The sequence below is a fragment of the Anser cygnoides genome, chromosome 10, assembly GCF_040182565.1.
Source record: "Anser cygnoides isolate HZ-2024a breed goose chromosome 10, Taihu_goose_T2T_genome, whole genome shotgun sequence".
Lineage (NCBI taxonomy): Eukaryota > Metazoa > Chordata > Aves > Anseriformes > Anatidae > Anser > Anser cygnoides.
In genome coordinates this window covers 16,413,615-16,430,932 of record NC_089882.1, presented here as the reverse complement: position 1 = coordinate 16,430,932, position 17,318 = coordinate 16,413,615, and the positions used below count along the sequence as shown (strand labels likewise).

The 17,318-nt window shown below is 63.9% G+C and overlaps 1 protein-coding gene across 4 annotated transcripts in view; it reads right to left on the bottom strand.

Moving 5' to 3' along the window:
* The window catches only part of CACNA2D2 (calcium voltage-gated channel auxiliary subunit alpha2delta 2), a 194,697-nt gene that overhangs the window by 1,985 nt on the left and 175,394 nt on the right, over positions 1–17,318 (bottom strand). For 2 of the 4 annotated variants that reach the window (XM_067002844.1, XM_067002845.1), the window contains exons 11-38: positions 16,278–16,436; positions 16,010–16,117; positions 15,413–15,491; positions 15,202–15,251; positions 14,597–14,686; positions 14,426–14,494; positions 14,241–14,315; positions 13,723–13,797; positions 13,131–13,202; positions 12,900–12,971; positions 12,691–12,752; positions 11,135–11,211; positions 10,044–10,064; positions 8,086–8,146; positions 3,082–3,179; positions 2,880–2,970; positions 2,657–2,719; positions 2,457–2,560; positions 2,281–2,379; positions 2,088–2,182; positions 1,766–1,813; positions 1,574–1,645; positions 1,238–1,390; positions 1,101–1,153; positions 941–996; positions 711–834; positions 481–590; positions 243–331 (exon numbers count right to left, since the gene is read on the bottom strand). In XM_067002844.1, the coding sequence (XP_066858945.1) occupies positions 243–331; positions 481–590; positions 711–834; positions 941–996; positions 1,101–1,153; positions 1,238–1,390; positions 1,574–1,645; positions 1,766–1,813; positions 2,088–2,182; positions 2,281–2,379; positions 2,457–2,560; positions 2,657–2,719; positions 2,880–2,970; positions 3,082–3,179; positions 8,086–8,146; positions 10,044–10,064; positions 11,135–11,211; positions 12,691–12,752; positions 12,900–12,971; positions 13,131–13,202; positions 13,723–13,797; positions 14,241–14,315; positions 14,426–14,494; positions 14,597–14,686; positions 15,202–15,251; positions 15,413–15,491; positions 16,010–16,117; positions 16,278–16,436 (2,325 nt within the window). The remainder of the gene's footprint in view (positions 1–242; positions 332–480; positions 591–710; positions 835–940; positions 997–1,100; positions 1,154–1,237; positions 1,391–1,573; positions 1,646–1,765; positions 1,814–2,087; positions 2,183–2,280; positions 2,380–2,456; positions 2,561–2,656; positions 2,720–2,879; positions 2,971–3,081; positions 3,180–8,085; positions 8,147–10,043; positions 10,065–11,134; positions 11,212–12,690; positions 12,753–12,899; positions 12,972–13,130; positions 13,203–13,722; positions 13,798–14,240; positions 14,316–14,425; positions 14,495–14,596; positions 14,687–15,201; positions 15,252–15,412; positions 15,492–16,009; positions 16,118–16,277; positions 16,437–17,318) is intronic. The other 2 variants (XM_067002846.1, XM_067002847.1) reach the window with 1 other exon arrangement.

The window sequence follows — 17,318 nt, the reverse complement described above, 5'->3', positions numbered from 1 at the left end:
ATGGTGCTGCCCACCAAGACCCCCATGGCTCCGCTCCCCCAGGGTCCCCCCAGGGCTCTGATCTCCCCCAGGGGGTCCCCCCAAAGCTCCATTCCCCCCCCCAGCAGGTCACCCCATGGCTCCGTCCCCCCCGGGGATCCCCCAGAGCTCTGCTCCCCTCCCCACGGGGAGCCCCCCACTCCGATCCCTTCCCGGGGGCCCCCCACGGCTCTGTGCCCCCCTGCCCCCCCCCCCCCACGTACGGTTGCATTGTAGTCGAAGCAGATGTGGGGGCCTTTCCGGTAGCGGGGCCTGTCCACCAGCTCGCACTGGTTCGGGTCTCTCGGGGGAGCTTCGCAGGTCAAGGAAACGACGGGGACCAGGGTGGCGGTGGCGGGGACGACAGTGGGGTGCCCCACGGTCCCCACGGCCATGGGGCAGCCCTCCCCCCCCCGACCCCACAGCCCCCTGCGCTCCCTCCCCCGGCCCACCAAAGGATACCCCTGACCTCCGCCTGCAGCAGCTTGACGGACTCGCACTGGCTGCAGAGGGGCTTGTCGGCCACCACGAAGAGCAGGTTGGTGTTGGCCAGCCTCTGCGCGTGGAAGAGCCTGGGGGACGCACAGCTGGTCACCGCCCTGTCCCATCCCATCCCTTCCCACCCCGTCCTGCCCCCCCCCCCACAAAGCCCACGGGGTCACGCAGCCCCCCACCCGTGGGGACAGACCCACCTGGAGCAGTTCCCGCAGTCGATGATGGCGTTGTAGGTGGCGTTGACGGTGCTGAAGTAGTACTGCGTCTGCTTCATGATGCAGCTCGTCTCCCGGGCCTCCATGCTGTCCGCCGTCACGTCCTCTGCGCCCGCACAGTGCCGTGGGACGGGGGCGCGGGCCCCGGGGCCGCGTGTCCCCAGCCAGGGGATGTCACCCGCCCGCCCCCCCGTGCCCGTCCCTGCACTCACCCGTCTGGAACCAGCTGCTGTAGGTGAGGCCGTAGAGGAACTGCTGGAAGAGGGACCTAGGGATGCAGCGTGCGGCCGCGTGAGCTGCGCCGGCCCTGGGGACGCACCGGTGTCCCCCAGCAGCGTCCCGGGGAGGGGACGCGGCACGGACGGCACTCACCAGGCCGCGGCTGAGGTCCACCAGGCGAGGTTCAGCAGGTCGGCCACGGTGGGCTGCGAGCAAAGAGGGGGGCGAAAGTGAGGCAGCGGGTCCCCGTGTGGCGCCGGGGCACCCTGCGGGTCCCGGGGGGCACTCACCACGAAGACGCCGCGGGGCGCAGCGCCCGTGTTGCTCTGGGCCTCGGGGGCGCAGACGGACTGGAAGTCGTAGGACTCCTTGCGGGCGTAGAAGGAGTTGTTGTAGAGGGCGGACATCAGGTTGGCGTCCACCTCGCTGAAGAACTTGCCCACCTGGATGGGGACACCGAAACCGAGTCTGCACCCAGCGGGGACGGCGAGACCGCGCCTCTGGGTCTCCCACGGCAGGGGCTTGTGGGGGTGCGTAACGTCACACGTGGCACGAGGTTAGAGTCCTCAGCTCCCTGCCGGCATCATGCACACCAGGAGGAGCGTTTTGGGGGCTGCAGCGCTCACCTGGTACCAGTGATCCTCCTGGTTGGAGAGCACCAGGAAGCCTCCGTCGTCAATGAGGACACAGATGAGGTCCTGGGGAAGGAGGACAGCGTCACCTACCCGCCACGGCCCCCCGGGGGGGAAGAAGGGGGACAGGGGCCAGCAGGGCCCCCCCAGACTCCCGCTCTGCCCCCAGCCCTGCCCACCACCCACCTTGTTGTTGGCCTCGCAGTCCATCTCGCAGCTGCTCGAGGGGTCGCACTGTCAACCGAAAGGCCGCACACGGAGGGGTTAGGGGCGCCGTCCTCCCCTGCCAGGGCCATCCGTCCCCAGCGGGATGGGGACCGGCGCCACGTGCAGGGTGATGGCTCTGGGGCCGTGAGGCAGAGGGAACACGGGCAGCACAGCCTGGGAGTGCTCCCCAGCCACCTCCCCGGTGAGCAGAGCCCTGCCCCTGCCCCTGTCCCTGCCCCTGTCCCTTCCCCTGCCCCTGTCACTGCCCCTGTCCCTGTCCCTGTCTCCGTCCCCAGCATACCCGGCGGGCGCCCAGCTGGTCGCGGTCTGTCCGGTTGCTTGCCAGCACCTTGAACTTCTCCGCCCAGGCCTCCAGGTCCAGCTTCACCCCCACCACTGGGGAAGAGCAAGGGGAGCCGCAGGCAGCGGGGGGGGGACGGGGTCAGCCCCGGCTCAGGGGGGACAGGGATGTCCCCAGCCCAGCCACTGCTCACCTGCTGGCTTCAGCGTCTTGCCCCCGATGCTGAGCTCCACGGCGGTGCTCACCAGGATCCCGATGGTGTTGTTCTCCAGATCCAGCCCCCGGTATCCGGCTGCAGAGGGCAGGGGTGGCATGAGGGGACACGCAGGGCCAGCCTGGGCCACCTCACGGCACCCCGCTGGCACTCACCGTCCCGGTAGGGCGGTTTGAAGATGTAGCCCTTGTTATCCAGGCTCCTGCGGTAGAAGCTGGCATTGAAGGGCTCCGGTTCCTCCTCCCAGTCATCCGCAGCCCTGGAAGGGAGCAGACATGGTCATGGATATCACTTGTTCCCAGCTCTGCCATCAGATGTGTGGGGCCGGGCATGCAAACCCCGCCAGGACACTCACTTGTTTGGGAAGACGCGGGTGATGCCCCCATCAGTGGCTGCGAAGACAGCCAGGAGACTGTACCTGCAGGGAGAGGGTACAGGGATGCCGGGCGTTGGCAGGGTTTTGCTCACTCCCCTGGCTCTGTCCCTGTCCCCTGTCCCACCCCACAATGTCCCTGAGCCCCTCTGCCCTTGCGTCCCCAGGGGCGGCTGCGGGGAAGGGTCCCCTCGCCCCTGCCTACGTGTTGAGGTCCTGGTCCTTCCAGACGCGCTCCACCAGCTGCTGCGTGATGCCCGTGTCGAGGATCAGGTTGTGCAGGAGGAAATTGTCACCTTGGGAGAGGAGGAGCAGGAGGTGAGGGCCGGTGCCCGCAGGGCCACCCACGCCCCCGCGCTGCCACCCCACGCCCTGCGATCCCCTGCGAGCCGGCCCTGGCTACTCACACTGCTTGGAGTCTGGGGTCACCTTTTCCATGAGGGCAATAAAGTTCTCCAGGAACTCGGTGTTGTTATCCGACAAGTCGAGGTCTTTGCAATACTCTCTGGGGTTTGGGTGACAACGTTTGTGGTTCGCAAGGATGGAAAAGGTAAGGTCAGTTTTCCCCCCACGCTGGTCGTGCTCGTGTCCCCTCTCCTGCCGGGCTCCGGCCAGGTGCCCACGGGCCCCGTGTCACCTCCTCGCCCCGTGGAGAGCCACGCCGGGCTGCGGGCAGCTCTGCCGCCCGCGGTGCCCCTGGCTCTGTCACCTCTGTGGGCACTGCGGTGCCACCAAAGTGCTGTCACCTCCCTGGAGGTGCGCGAGCCCCAGGGCTGCCCTCGCAGGTGCTGGATGATGTCTGAAGGCATCCCAGTTTGCCCAGTTTGGTACAAACTGATGCACCCCTGCCCCTGGTCTCCCCGTACTGGGAGAGTGCCACCACTTCTGCCACGACGCCCCGTGTCCCCGCTTGTACCCACCGGCAGCAGTACTTACCTTGGGCGCACGCTGGGGACCCTGGGGACGGGGGGCAGCGACACCATGCCCACCCGGCCCTTTGCTCCCCAGGGCCAGCTGCTGGCATGTCCGGGGCAATTTTGGGGAGGGGGCTGCCTTGGGACCCCCTCCCTGGGTCGCCGCATCCCCGCTCTGGGGGGAGCAGCCACCTGCACGGCCACGCGGACGCGCACGGATACAGGGACTTGCACACCCACGGAGAGAACACGGGATATACGGTTTCTGAAAATGACCACGGCAGCGCCGGCGGCATGTTGTAGGGCACCCACCGGGCCGTGCCGGCGGGGAGGGGGCTCATGGAGCTGCTCCCAGGATGTGGAGCGCTCACCCTGAGTTCCAGACCCCTTTATTTTTGCTCCCAAAGCTCTGCAGATCTAGCTGCAAAAGCCATGCCCGCCCCTGCTGCACCCTGACACAATGCCTTCCTAACTAAACAGCCCCGGGGGGCAGTGTGGGGCAGAGACACTGCTTCCTGCCCCACCTCCGGCACCATCCTGACTGCATCGATGGGCTGGTTTCATAAAAATAGCATTTTTATGTTTCTCGTTAAGATTCCGCTTTGGCTCCCACATTTCTCAGACCTCACTGTCCCGGTGCGTTGCACCTGAGACAACCCCAAAGCCACCTCTGACACTGGGGCTGCGATTCAGCTGCACATTTTGAGTGATTTTTGTAATGAATCAGTAAACTGAGCCATGACCTCTGTGGACCCCGAGGGTATGGGGCACCCGTGGGTGCTGCAAGCAGCTGTGCGCTGTAGGATCGACCCGCTGATGTCCCCGCAAATTGCAGTGACAAAGTACCCACCAGGCCACCCGGCTGCTGTGCTGGTGCATAAATGTGAGGCCGGTGCCGTGCCCAAGGTTTGGGGTTCTGCGACTTTGGACGCACTTTTGAGGGAGCAGGCATGCCGGTGCCGGACGGGGCACAGCTGTCCGGGTGGAGAGTGTTCTGGGCAGCAAGCTGGCTGGGCTTATCTGCAGGGCTTTAAACTAGCTGTGGTGGGGAAGGGGATGCACCTCTGAGTGAAGGAAGCGTACCTGAGAACACTATCACTCTAAGTAACAGCTGGGAAATACTTGTGACCTGTCCCAGTGCGATCAGGAATAGTTCTGGAAACGTGGTGTGACCAATTGCCCCGCTGAAGTGCCTCGACACCAACGCACGCAGCACGGAAAGCAGGCAAGAGGAAGTGCAAACCATGGTGCAGTTAGACAAATCTGACCCGATTGCTATCACGGAAATGTGGTGGGATGGATCACGTAACTGGAGCACTGGGAGAGAGGGCTGCAAACTCTTCAGAAGGGATAGACAGCGAAGGGAGGGGGCGTTGCCCTCTACATTAGGGAAGGGATTGTTTGTGAAGAGATGCCTCTGAGAAACAGCCACGGGCAGGTGGAGAGCTTGTGGGTGAGAGTAAAGGACCGCACCAATAAAGGACAGCTTGTGGTTGGGGCCTACTCCAGGCCGCCTGACCCATGGAGCCTGTGGACGAGGCCTTCGTGCTCCAACTACAAGAAGCGTCGCGCTCGCACGCCCTCATCCCGACAGGGGACTTCAACCTCCTGGATGTCTGCTGGGAAAGCTGCACAGCAGGCTGTGAGCAACCCAGGAGACTCGAGGATAAGTGCCTGGTCCAGGTACTGGACAAACCACCCAGAGGAGAAGCGTTACTGGACCTGGTGCTCACCAGTGTGGAAGAGCTCACTAAAGGGGTCGAGACTGGAGGCAGTCTGGGCTGCAGTGACCATGCCCTGGTTGAGTTTGTGATCTCGAGGAATACAGGCCTGGCAAAGAGCAAAGTCAGGGCCCTGGACTTCCGGAGAGCAAACTTCAAGCTATTTAAAGATCTAGTAGCTGAGATCCCCTGGAACACCGTCCTTAGGGACAAAGGAGCTGAGCAGAGCTGGAGACTCTTTAAGGATGTTTTCCTTAGCGCACAAGAACTCTCCATCCCCCTGTGTAAAAAAGCAGGCGGGGAGGGCAGATAACTGGGATGGCTGAGCAAGGACCTGCTGGTCGGGCTGAGGCACGAGAAGGAAACGCACAGGCAGTGGAAGCAGGGACACGTGGCCTGGGAAGAGTACAGGGATGTGGTACGGATGTGCAGGGACGGGATCAGGAAAGCCAAGGCACAGATGGAACTGAGCTTGGCAAGGGACAACAGGAAGGGATTCTACAGATACATTGCTCGGAAAAGAAAGGCCAGGGCGAGTGTAACCCCCTCTGCTGGATGAGAAGGGTGAACTGGTAACGACAGACATGGAGAAGGCTGAGGGACTCAACAACGTCTTTGCCTCAGTCTTCGCTGCCAGTCAGGCTTCCCAAATCTTTTGTTTACCTGAACCCGTAGATGGAGGCTGGGGGAGCAGAGTCCCACCTGCTGGAAGTGAAGAGCAGGTTCGAGACCACCTGATGAAACTAAACACGTACAAGTCTATGGGGCCTGATAACATTCCCAGCGTCCTGAGGGAGCTGGCTGATGTAGCTGTCAAGCCTCTCTCCGTCATATTTGAAACGTCCTGGCAGTCGGGTGAAGTCCCTGGTGACTGGAAAAGGGGAAACATCACTCCCATTTTTAAAAAGGGTAGACAGGAAAACCCAGAGAACTACAGACGGGTGAGCCTCACCTCTGTGCCTGGCAAGATCATGGAACAGATCCTCCTGGAAACTATGTCGAGGCACATGCAAGACAAAGAGGTGATCTGGGACAGCCAGCACGGCTTCACCAAGGGCAAATCGTGCCTGACCAGTCTGGTGGCCTTCTGTGATGGAGTGACTGCATCAGTCGACAAGCTAAGACCAATCAATGTCATCTGCCTGGACTTCTGCAAGGCCTTTGGCATGGTCCCACATGACATCCTGGCCTCCAAATTGGAGAGAGATGGATTTGGTGGGTGGACCATTCAGTGGATAAGGAGTTGGCTTGAAGGTGGCACCCAGAGAGTGGTGGTCAATGGTTCTGTGTTCAGGTGGAGGCTGGTGACGAGTGGTGTCCCTCAGGGGTCTGTCCTGGGACCGGTACCGTTTAATACCCTTATCAACAGCATGGAAGTGGGATTGAGTGCACTCTCAGCATGTTTGCAGCTGACACCAAGCTGAGTGGTGTGGTTGATACACCAGAAGGAAGGGATGACATCCAAAGGGACCGGGATAAGCTTGAGAATTGGGCCCGCGTGAACCTACTGAGGTTCAGCAAGTCCAAGTGTAAGGTGCTGAACCTGGGCCAGGGCAATCCCAGACAGGAGGACAGACTGGGAGAGGAGCTCATTGAGAGCAGCCCTGCAGAGAAGGACTTGGGGGCTCTGGTGGATGAGAAGCTCGACATGAGCCAGCAGTGTGCGCTTGCAGCCCAGAAGGCCAACTGTGTCCTGGGCTGTGTCAAAAGGAGTGGCCAGCAGGGGAGGGAGGTGATTGTCCCCCTCTGCTCTGCCCTCATGAGGCCCCACCTGGAGTGCTGCATCCAGGTCTGGGGCCCCCAGCACAAGAAGGATGTGGGGCTGTTAGAGCGGGTCCAGAGGAGGGCCACAAAGTTGATCAGAGGGCTGGAGCACCTCTCCTATGAAGAAAGGCTGAGAGAGCTGGGGATGTTCATTCTGGAGAAGAGAAGGCTCTGGGGTGACCTCACTGCAACCTTTCAGTACTTGAAGGGGACTGAAAAAGAAGATGGGGAGCAACTCTTTGCTCAATTGGATAATGACAGGACAAGGGGGAATCGTTTTAAACTAAAGGAGGGGAGATTTAGAATTTAGATGGGATGTTAGGAAGAAATTCTTCACTCAGAGGGTGGTGAGGCACTGGCACAGGTTGCCCAGAGAAGCTGTGGATGCCCCATCCCTGGAGGTGTTCAAGGCCAGGTTGGATGAGACCCTGATCAACCTGATCTAGTGGGTGGTGTCCCTGCCTACGGCAGGGGGTTGGAACTGGGTGAACTTTGAGGTCCCTCCCAACCCAAGCCGTTCTGTGATTCTATGATTCTATAAACACACATGTGATTAGCTGGCAGCATTAATTAGGGCTGCTCACGGGTTGTACCATCTCCCCCTGCAGTGGCGTGAGGGACGGGGTGCCGGGGAGCCTGTACGCCCCGCGGGGGGACGGGCACTCATCCCCTTGGGGCGACAATCCCTCTCCTGAACGGGTGGCGTGGTGAGGTGGGGGGGGTGTGTCTGTCTGTCTGTCTGGGATTTTCAGAAACTATACCTATATATGCACGCGCATAGGCGGGGCTACGCCGCGTCCATATATACCGCGTCCATATAGACCGCACCGCACGCGACCGGGTGGGCACGGGCGAGCGCCGCCGCCGCCGTGGGGGAGCGGTGCCTCCGTCACCGCGCGGCACGCGGGCACACGACACAGACAGCAGCAGGAGACAGGCACGACATGGCGGGGGGGGGGCAGCGGGGCCGGGGAGGGGATGCACACCTCGGCAAGCGCACACACAGAGCTACCTGGGAGCAATGAACACATGTCCCTCCGACTCAAAGCTGTTTGGCAGCAGGTATTCAAAATCTGCAACAGAAAGGCAACGTTATCCGGCGGGGGCTGCAAACGGGGGCGCCGGGGGGCGTAGGAGGGAGAGAGACAGACAGAGAGAGAGGGCAGGGAAAGAGACTGGCTGCGTCGGTAACAAGAGAGAAAGGAGAGGCCGTCGTGCCGGCCGGCCGCCCCCACGTTGGGAGGATTTGGATCGAATTGGCTGGTTGGCGGCGCGAGCGCGCTCGGCTCGGCTGGGCGGCACGCTGGGACACGCGTGCACGCGCACGCACACATATATATGCACGCGTTCACATGTATATATATGCGTGGTTGGTGGCGTCTCTCTCTTATTAGGGTCATCGACAACGGGAGGGAACCGCATGCTGTGCTCGTGGGCGCAGGAGAACCACCGAAACACTTGGTCGTCAGAGAGAAAAGGAGATTTCAGGCATCGGCATGGCCAAACCGGGCACCTTGACGAGGACAGTCCAACCAGCGGCTCGTCCCGGGGCGAGGGGACGCGCAGTGCACCGCGGGGTCCTGCTGCAGGCCCCCCCTCCCGTCCCCGGGGCGGCGGGACCCCCGCGGGGACGCAGCCTCCGGCCCTGGGCCACCCCGCTCCGTCCCCGTTGGGGCTCAGCTCCAGCGGGGCTCGGGGCTGCGCTGTGCGTGGGGACGTGCTACGGGACATCCCGGGGTCCCCACAGTGTCGCCCCCCCACCCCGGCGGGCACCGCCGCCCCCCAGTGCATTGCGCGGCCCGGCGGGGCGGCACAGCCGGAGGTTGGACTGTTGCTCTCCGAGGGCTGTAGGCAGGGGCTGGGTACAAGCCGATGAGAGGAGGAGGAGGAGAGGAGTACAAAACACTCGTACTGAGCCCATCCGCATCGCCATCGCAGGGGCGCCGGGAGGAGGCAACTCAAGGCTGATGGGACAGGGCTGAGGGGGACGCTCGCGCCTCCGCCTGCTGCCACCCCCCGCTCTCCTGTCCCCGCTGTCCCCTCCCCGTCCTCCCCCCGGAGCCACGCGGGTGCCGTGCGGGTGGCATCGCGCCGGCTGACCCGGGCCAGGGGATGCACCCCGCTGCTGCGGGCACGGGGACGCGGGCCACGTCCCGCCATGGGCGGCATCGGTGACAACTGCGGGGTGACCGCCCCGAGCCCCCCCCACGCTGGGGGGCTCCAAGTCCCGGGGTGAGAGCTGGTGCCGGGACGGGGCCGCTGCCCTCCCCGTGGAGCAGGGGACACGGGGCCGCCAGCCACGCGGCAGGGTGGCATCGCCCCGCGCTGGGGGGCTGCCCCAAAAAGCCCGTCCCAGAGGATGAAGGTGGTGGCGGGAGCGATGGCAAGGGCACCGCCGGGGTCCCTGGGCCCCGTCCCCCCACCCCGCACCCCCAGCCCCGCTCTGCACAGCCCTATCCCGTTCAGGTTGAGTTGTCTTGGGGGGGAAGCGGAGGAGCCGGGGTCGGGGGGGGAGAAGAGAGCTGGAGGGGTGAGAGCAGGGAGAGGGCGGCAAGAAGAGGGATCGGCGGAGGAGGAAGAGCAGGATCCAGGGCTGGCTACGAAAAACCTCGTCAATCAGAAAGGGTTTCGGATGAGACCGGCTCTTGAGCGGTGTCAGGTCGGATTTCGGAGCGATGCACGGGAAGGGAGTGGGGGTAACCGTGGGAAAGCTCTCATGAACATAACAAGACATGTTGCTTCCAAATAAAGGGGGGGGGGCTGGAGGAGTGGAGGAAGAGGAGGAGGAGGAGGAAGAGGAGGAGGAGGCAGGGGGTCGGTGGTGGTTTGCAGGTTCGGCAAACGGGCAGGGAGATGGGCAAGCAGGGGGGGGGAGAGGTGGGGGAGCCGTGGAGGCAGGGCTGGGGGGGGCCGGACACGGGGCAGGGACGGGGTGGTGAAGGTGAGTGGTCTGAGACTGAAAATACTTGCCCTTCATTTTGATGTTTGGTACTGTGTGAATCCACCATAGAGAGAAAGCAAGAAAAACAACAAACAAAAAAACAACAAACAAAAAAAAAGGGGGTTGGGTGGAAAGGGGGAAGGGGGCACAAACAATATTTTATTCAATCGCCGTTTGAATAAAAATATTGTGTATCATAATCATACCAAAAGGAAACCTCTTGCAAAAAAACAACGTGAAAAGGAAAAGGAAAGAAAAAATAAAACGGTAAAGAAATAAAAAGGCCACAGTGAAATAATAAAAGATGCCAAGATATCACTAGAGAAATATATATATATATATTCAGTACTCCAAAGGAAAATGAGAGTCAGTAGCAAACACTTGCAACAGTCTTGATACAGCAATGCTCTCACTGCGTCATGCAGAAAGTCGAGGCTGGGGGAGGCGGGGGGGAGCGGGATGTGGGGACCCCCCTCCCGGGACGGGCCCAGCCCGGTCCCCGCGGGGCGCACGGCGGCCGGAGGGGCCGGGGGCGGAGGGCGCCGCTGGGGGCTCCGCGTCAGCCCCGCGACGGGGGGAGAGGGTTCGGGGTCCGGGGTGGGGTGGGGGGGGGGGGGAGAGAGGGGGGGGCCAGGCTAACACACAAGTACACGGATTAATTCGAAAGGAAAGGAAAAATCGAAACCAACCGAAACCGAACTCATCGAAACAATAAGAATGGTCGAAAGCAAAGAAGAATCGTAATAAAACGAAGGAAATAAAATAAAAAAAAAGACCCATGCAGACTTTCACAGGCTTGCAAGTTCTCTGGCTGCTGCAGCGCTCCCTGACCCCAGCAGGCGCCTGCCCCTCCGGTGCTGGGGGCGCATCGTGCCGGGGTGCAGCCCTGGCACCCCCAGGCGCAGCTGGCCCCTGCCTCAGCGTGTGTGCGCTCACCTCCTCACGCCTCTTTTTCTTTTTTTTTTAACTTCTTTAATTTTTTATTTTGCTTTCCTCTCACAGCTATTCTCATCCCTTTTCTCATCGGGCTTCGCTTCGTTCTGTCCCCCCCGACAGCCGTTTCTGGGGGGGCCGGGGCAGAGGGTGTGCGGGGGGCAGGGGGAGGGCAGGGGCTACTTACACTTCACTTGCAGGATCTGGTCGCTGAGGTTGGCCTGGATGTAGTAGGTGCTGTAGGGCGGCAGGACCAGCCCCAGGCTGCGGAGGGGAAAGCAGACGGGCGGCGTGAGGCTCTGCGCCCGCCCAGCGCCGTCGCGCGTGGGCGCCCACCGACGCCACGCGGCACCCAGGGACAGCCCTGCGGCACCCACGGGTGTCCTGGAGTGCCCGAGGACATCCTGGGCCGTCCATGGACATCCCGGGGCACCCAGGGCTATCCTGGGGCACTCAGGGACATCCTGGGGCTACCCACAGACATCGTGGAGCACCCAGGGATGTTCTGGAGCACCCAGGACCACCATGGGGCACCCAGGAAAATCCCAGGGCACCTAGGGACATCCTCGAGCACCCAGGCACATCCTGGAGCACCCAGGACCACCATGGGGCACCTGGAGCCCCCCCAGGACCATTCCTGGAGCTCCCACAGACATCCTGGAGCTGCCAGTGCCATCCTGAAGCACCCAGGGATGTCCTGGGGCACCCATGGCCACCCCCTGAGCACAGGGAGGTGACAAGCCTGCCCAGCCAAGGCTGAGATGGGTACCAAGGGTACCGAGTGCCTGCCGGGTACCAAGGGAGATGCATGTGGAGGAGGGACCAGCCGTCCCCAAAAGGGAGGAAGCCAGGAAGAGCCGCAGCCCTCGAAGGAAGAGTCAGAAGCTGCCCGGTTTGGGGAGAAAGAAGAAAACTGTTACATGGGCACCAGCTCCGGGTGAATTCGTGCATCAGGAGCATCTGGTGCATCGGATGCTGGGGTTGGGGTGGGAAAGGAGGAGCCGGGAGGTGGTCCTGGGGCTGCCAAATCCATGGGAGATGCCGGAGGGAGCCGGGCTGCCAGATGCTGTCTGCTGTGGCGTGGTGGCTTTTGGTGGCAGCGTTTGGTGACAGCGCCGAGCTAAGCGAGCATCAGCTCCTGGGGACCGTGCGCTCGCGGGGAGCCCCCAGGCACCGCGTGTCTGACCCTCATCAAACGTCACGCGTGCACTCGCCTCCGTGGTGTGGTGGGGCAGGAGCAGGGCACCGTGGGGGCACCATGGGACGAGCCCCGAGCTTGGGGAGGGGGCTCCAGTGTGCGCCAGTGAGGGGAGGAGGAGGAGGAGGAGGAGGAGGAGGAGAGGACGGACAGGGTGGTGGGGGGGTCACGCATCTGCCAGCCCAAACTGGTGCGAACTTGGCTGAGCTCGGGGCAGTGGTGGAGTCCCCATCCCTGGAGGTATTTGAGCCGTGTGGACGTGGCACTAAGGGACGTGGCTTGGTGACGGGACTTGGCAGGGCAGGTCGGCGGTTGGACGTGGTGATCCTGAAGGTCTCTCCCAACCTAGATGGTTCTGGGGTTCTGTAAATGCGGAGGGAGCTCTGCTCTCCACCTCCAAAGCAACCTCCTGCGCAGTGACCTGCAGCGTGTGTCTGCCAGCCCCCAGTCCGTGGGACACGCTCGTGGTGGCCTCGGGGACCTCCGGAGCTTCGGGCATGAGGCCACGTCCCCCTGCCAGCGCGGGTCCCGCCGAAGCCGCTCACCTGTAGTTGGTGCTTTTGATGGGGGCCCACGTGTAGGTCCTGAACACCTCGTCGATGTATTGCTGCGGACCAGAGGCAGCGAGTCAGGGCTCTGCGGTGCCGGGACCGTGCCGGGGTGGTGGCACGGGACCCGGCTCCGTGCCGGCGGGGTGGCAGTGCCACTCTGCACGGGGGTGGCTCCGGCTGTGACCCCCTCCCCTGCTAATTACCTCGTCCAGGGACTTGATCAGGGTCTTGATGAACCTCTGCCCGTCGTTTCCGTCAATCATGCTTCTCCGGATCTGGGGGACACGGAGGAGGTGACTGAGGGCAGCCCGGCTGGGGCGCGCGGGCCACCCAGCATCACCCAGGGGACAGTGACCCAGCTGAGGCTGGCGGGGATCGGTGCCGGAGCAGCGGGTGCCAACCGTGCCCCGCCACCTGCCCCAGGCTCTGCCCACCTCCTCCTTGTTCTCGTCCTCCAGCTCGGCGTCCAGGAAGTCCAGCGTCACCGGCTCGCGGAAATTGATGATCTGCAGGCAGAGAGGGAGGGACGGGAAGGACTCAGGGCTCCCACAGCCGCCGCTGAGCCCAGACAAACTCATCACAGCCTGCTCGGGGCGGCTCCGCTCCTCCCTGTCCCAGGGTGGGAGAGACCCCGGGGCACAGTGCCCCCTGAAGCAGGATGGGGACAGAAATTCCCCCGTTCCCGCTGACGGGCAGCCCATGAACACCGGTGATGAGCTAAGTGGGACGTTGCTGCCAGCGAGACAGAGCCACCCTGGTCGCTGCTGCTGCCTCGCTCCCCGCTCGTTGCCCAGTGATGAACCCCCGCCACTAGCCGCTCCGTGAGCCGGCTCCCCCAGACAAACAAGCCCTTCTCCGTTTGCCTGGCATCCCCAGCAATTCCCATTTCTCGTGGCGCCCGGTAACTCCCGCGTGCTGCCAGCAGCGGGGCACTATCTGCCACGTCGCGCCGCTTCTCCCTGCCTCAGTTTCCCCCCCCAGGGGCAGAGGCGAGGACCCAGCGGGGGGCAGCGCGCCCCTCCTCACCTGGGGCTGCAGGTTGGGGTGCAGCAGCACGTAGCCGTTCAGGTCGATGGCGAAGACGTAGCCGTTCGCCCCCAGCTGCGGGAGGACAGGAGGGGTGAGCGCAGCCAGGCAGCTCTGCGGCGTGCCGAGCCGTGCCGAGCCGTGCCGAGCCCACGCCACCCACCAGCTCTGCAGGCTCGTTTGTTTTTTTTTCCTCTCCAACCTCCAAAACTCAGCTCCAAACCCCCTTTTGCAGAGCACTGTGATGGGAACACAGGGGCAAAGAAACCCGGAGCTTTTTCCTCTCTCCCCGCCTCTGGATTTTGTCCTCTGGGGCTCTGGGCAGTTCCCACTGACTCTGCTCTGCGTCCCCAAGGGCCACCCAGCCGGATCCCTGCTGCCACCCGCCTGCCGCCACGGTCCCTGCCTGCAAGGACTGCTGCTGCAGCTCTGCCGGAGGTGCCCATGCCGCAGCGGGGCCGTGGGGCACCTGGGGAGCCGTGGGGCAGGGATGGATGGGGAACCCCCCCCCCACGCACGTTGTAACGCGGCGTCAGCTTCTTGATGTCGTTCAGCGCCACGTCGATCCCCATCACGCCCAGGATGAGCTGGTTCTGGAAGGAAGCGTCAGGGCGGCAGCGTCAGGGCTTGGGCTCTGCCCAGAACCCAGCAGGCAGCACCCAGGGGTGCCAGTGCCCCCCCTAGGGCACGGGGCGGCTCCTACCTTCCTGTCGCTGCTGTCCTCCGTCAGGTTGAACACCGGCAGCGTGCCCGTCACCACCAGCCCCAGCCCCTGCGCGAGCACAGAAGGGTGTCACCCAGCCCCTCGGTGGCGTCGTGCCCCTGTGTAGGGCGTCGTGCCCCTGCGGGGGCTGCGCGGGGCCGGGGTCCTCACCAGGGCGTCCTGGTAGACGTTGGTCCACTGAACCTGCTTGGCTCGGTTCCCGGCCAGCACCATGGGTCTGCCCAGCACGTCCAGGTACTCCTGCGGGGACAGAGGGGACGGCGTGACACTGGGGCCCTGCACCCGGCGGTGACATCTGTGCTCCGTAACGCCCCCCTCCCAAATCTCAGCTCAACACCGGGTGCCCCGTGCCCGCCAGCCGTGGGTGCTACCCCCACGAGCTGCCCCGGGAGCAGCGGCTGCTGCTGGCAATATCCGGGGGGAATTGCTGCAGCAGGAGTCCCCAAGTGGGGGTGCTGATGTGCCAACAAGGCGCTGCTCGCTCTGCTTTGTGCTGGGAAAGCAGCAGGGGCAGGGAAGGGGCCTCCAGCCCTGAGTGGCCCCGGGGTCACATCTGTCCCCGAGGGGAGCATGGGGACCCCGCTGGGAACCCCACGCAGTGGCGCCTGCTAAGGGAAAGGGGCAGGGGGTGCTGCAGAGGATGACTTATCCCAGTGGCATCATGCTCTTCGCCAGCATTTTGGGGCTGTGCAGCATTTTGGGGTGCCTGGGGAGGGCGGCTCTGCCTGCTGCCACATGCCGGCACCCTGCCTCACCTGTGTGTTGATGCGGATGGCGCCGATGGAGGGGATTTCGAAGTAGTAACCTTGGAAAAGAAAGAGAATGCAGGTAGGGAGCCCGCCATCCCGCGGTCCATCTGTCCTGCTGTCCATCCTGCTGTGCACGGTGCCTGCACTGCGCTGGGTGGCCCCGCACGCCCTGGGCACGCTGCCACCCGTGCCCCCCCCGGTGCCAGCCCCCGCTCACCTTTGTTGGCACACGCCATCCACTGCAGCGGGGTCACGTCGTAGTTGTGCTGCCCGACGGAGAAGGTGAAGACACGCACCTGCGGCACAGCGCGGCCGTGAGCTCTCCTGAGTACACCTGGGCAGCACCGGGGGCCCTGCAGGGGTCCCTGGGCCCATCCAGCAGCGCACAGCCCCGTCCCCGCACCCCGGGGTGCGCCCCCACGGGGGCAGGCGCTCAGGGAGCCCGCCGGCCCCATCCCTCCCCGCACACCAAGGTCGGTGCCGGCAGCAGCACAGCAGCCGCCCCATTACGGGGGCAGTGGCTCGGTGCAGGAGCGGGCGGGCTGGGGAAATAGCTCCTGGCAAATGAGGCGGAAGCCGGCAATAAAGCTGGAGGCAGCCGGCTGCCGGTGAGCGATCCCAGCCGGTCCTGCTGCACGATGCCACGTCCCAGCCGGAGCCAAGCCGGGCTCCGTGCTCAGCGGTGCCAGGTACCTCGGGGTGCATCCCCAGCTGCTGCTGCAGCCCCCCGACGTCTCCTCGGGTGCGCACACGCGTGTGCCCGGCTGCGTGCTGCACACAGGCGTGGCGGGCGGGCGCAGCCGGGGGCGCTCACCGTTTTGTTGGGCCAGTTGTACTTCTCGAAGACGTCCTGCACCCGGTCCTCGCCGCCGTCCGTGAACATCATGATCATCTTGTTGCAGTTGGCCCGCGTGATGTTGGACTGCGAGGCAGGGGGACGGCGCGTGAGGCAAGCTGGGCCGGGTGGGCAGGGGGGAGGAGGGAGGCTGGCTGCTGGGGGCTGCAGCGGCACCCATGGGTGCAGCCTGCCCTCCCCTGCGAGCCCGCAGCCCCGCTGCCCTCCCCGCCGGGCCCCAGCTCACGTTCTGCAGCTGGTCGAAGGCGTACTCGAAGCCGGCCTTGTAGTCGGTCGTGCCCTTGGCCACCATCCCCTGCACGTCCTCCTTGAAGACCTTCTTGTTACGGATGTTGGCCTGCACCAGGTGCTTGAAGCACGACACCGGCTTTGCCTTCTCGTTGAACTGGGAGGGAGAAGAGAGGGCGGCGGGTCTCGGAAAGGGGATGGGGACCCAAAGGCAGCCCCGGTGGGCACAAAGCACCTGCGGGCTGGAGCACCCCACACGCAGTGTCCTGGTGGCACAGGGACAGTGGGACGAGTGGGGACACCGGGGTGACCTCAACCTGCTGCAGTCACTGCAGTCACAGAAGCCAAAGCCATCGGCCACCGATGCCATCGTGCCTCCCTGGCTTTGCTTGTGGCCAGGCTGCACCCAGGGGTGCGGTGTCCCCGGGGTGATGGCCACCACATGCCCAGCGCTCCCCAAACCTCCTGAGACCCCTCGGGGGCATGTGGGGTGAGGGGCAGGGGTCAGCCCAGCACGTCTCCCCCAGCCCTGGAGCCTGGGGCTGCCCTGGCTGGGTTCAGGATCCGACCTCCAGTGCGCCAGGGCTGCGGCTGCTGCTGGGCTGTGGCTCTCCTTGAGCTGCCCTTGAGCTGAAAAGCATCCAGCAGCAGGTTTTGGAGGATTTCTTGTAAAAGGCATCAAAAGAAACAGCACTCGCCAGATCTTCAAGGGATAATTGTGGCAGGGACTGCTCAGCGCAGCCCTCCTCTCCCCCTTGCCCATCAAAAGCCCCTGCAATTCATCTTGCCTGGATTTTGAGGCCAGAAAGGACTTTTCTGATTGTCTTATCTGCCGCGCAGCGCCGGCCCGGCCCTCCTGAAGCCGCGGGCAGCCGACGCCACGTCTCGGCCGCCCGACACCACCGGGGCACCTCCGCCAGGCGCCCTGCGAGCGCGGCGGTTTTTGCCCACCGCCACGTACGGACGAGCCCCTGGGTTCGTCTCGCGGCCGCTCCTGAGCTGGCGAGCGGGCTCTGGGGGTGCTGGCGAAGGAATTGCG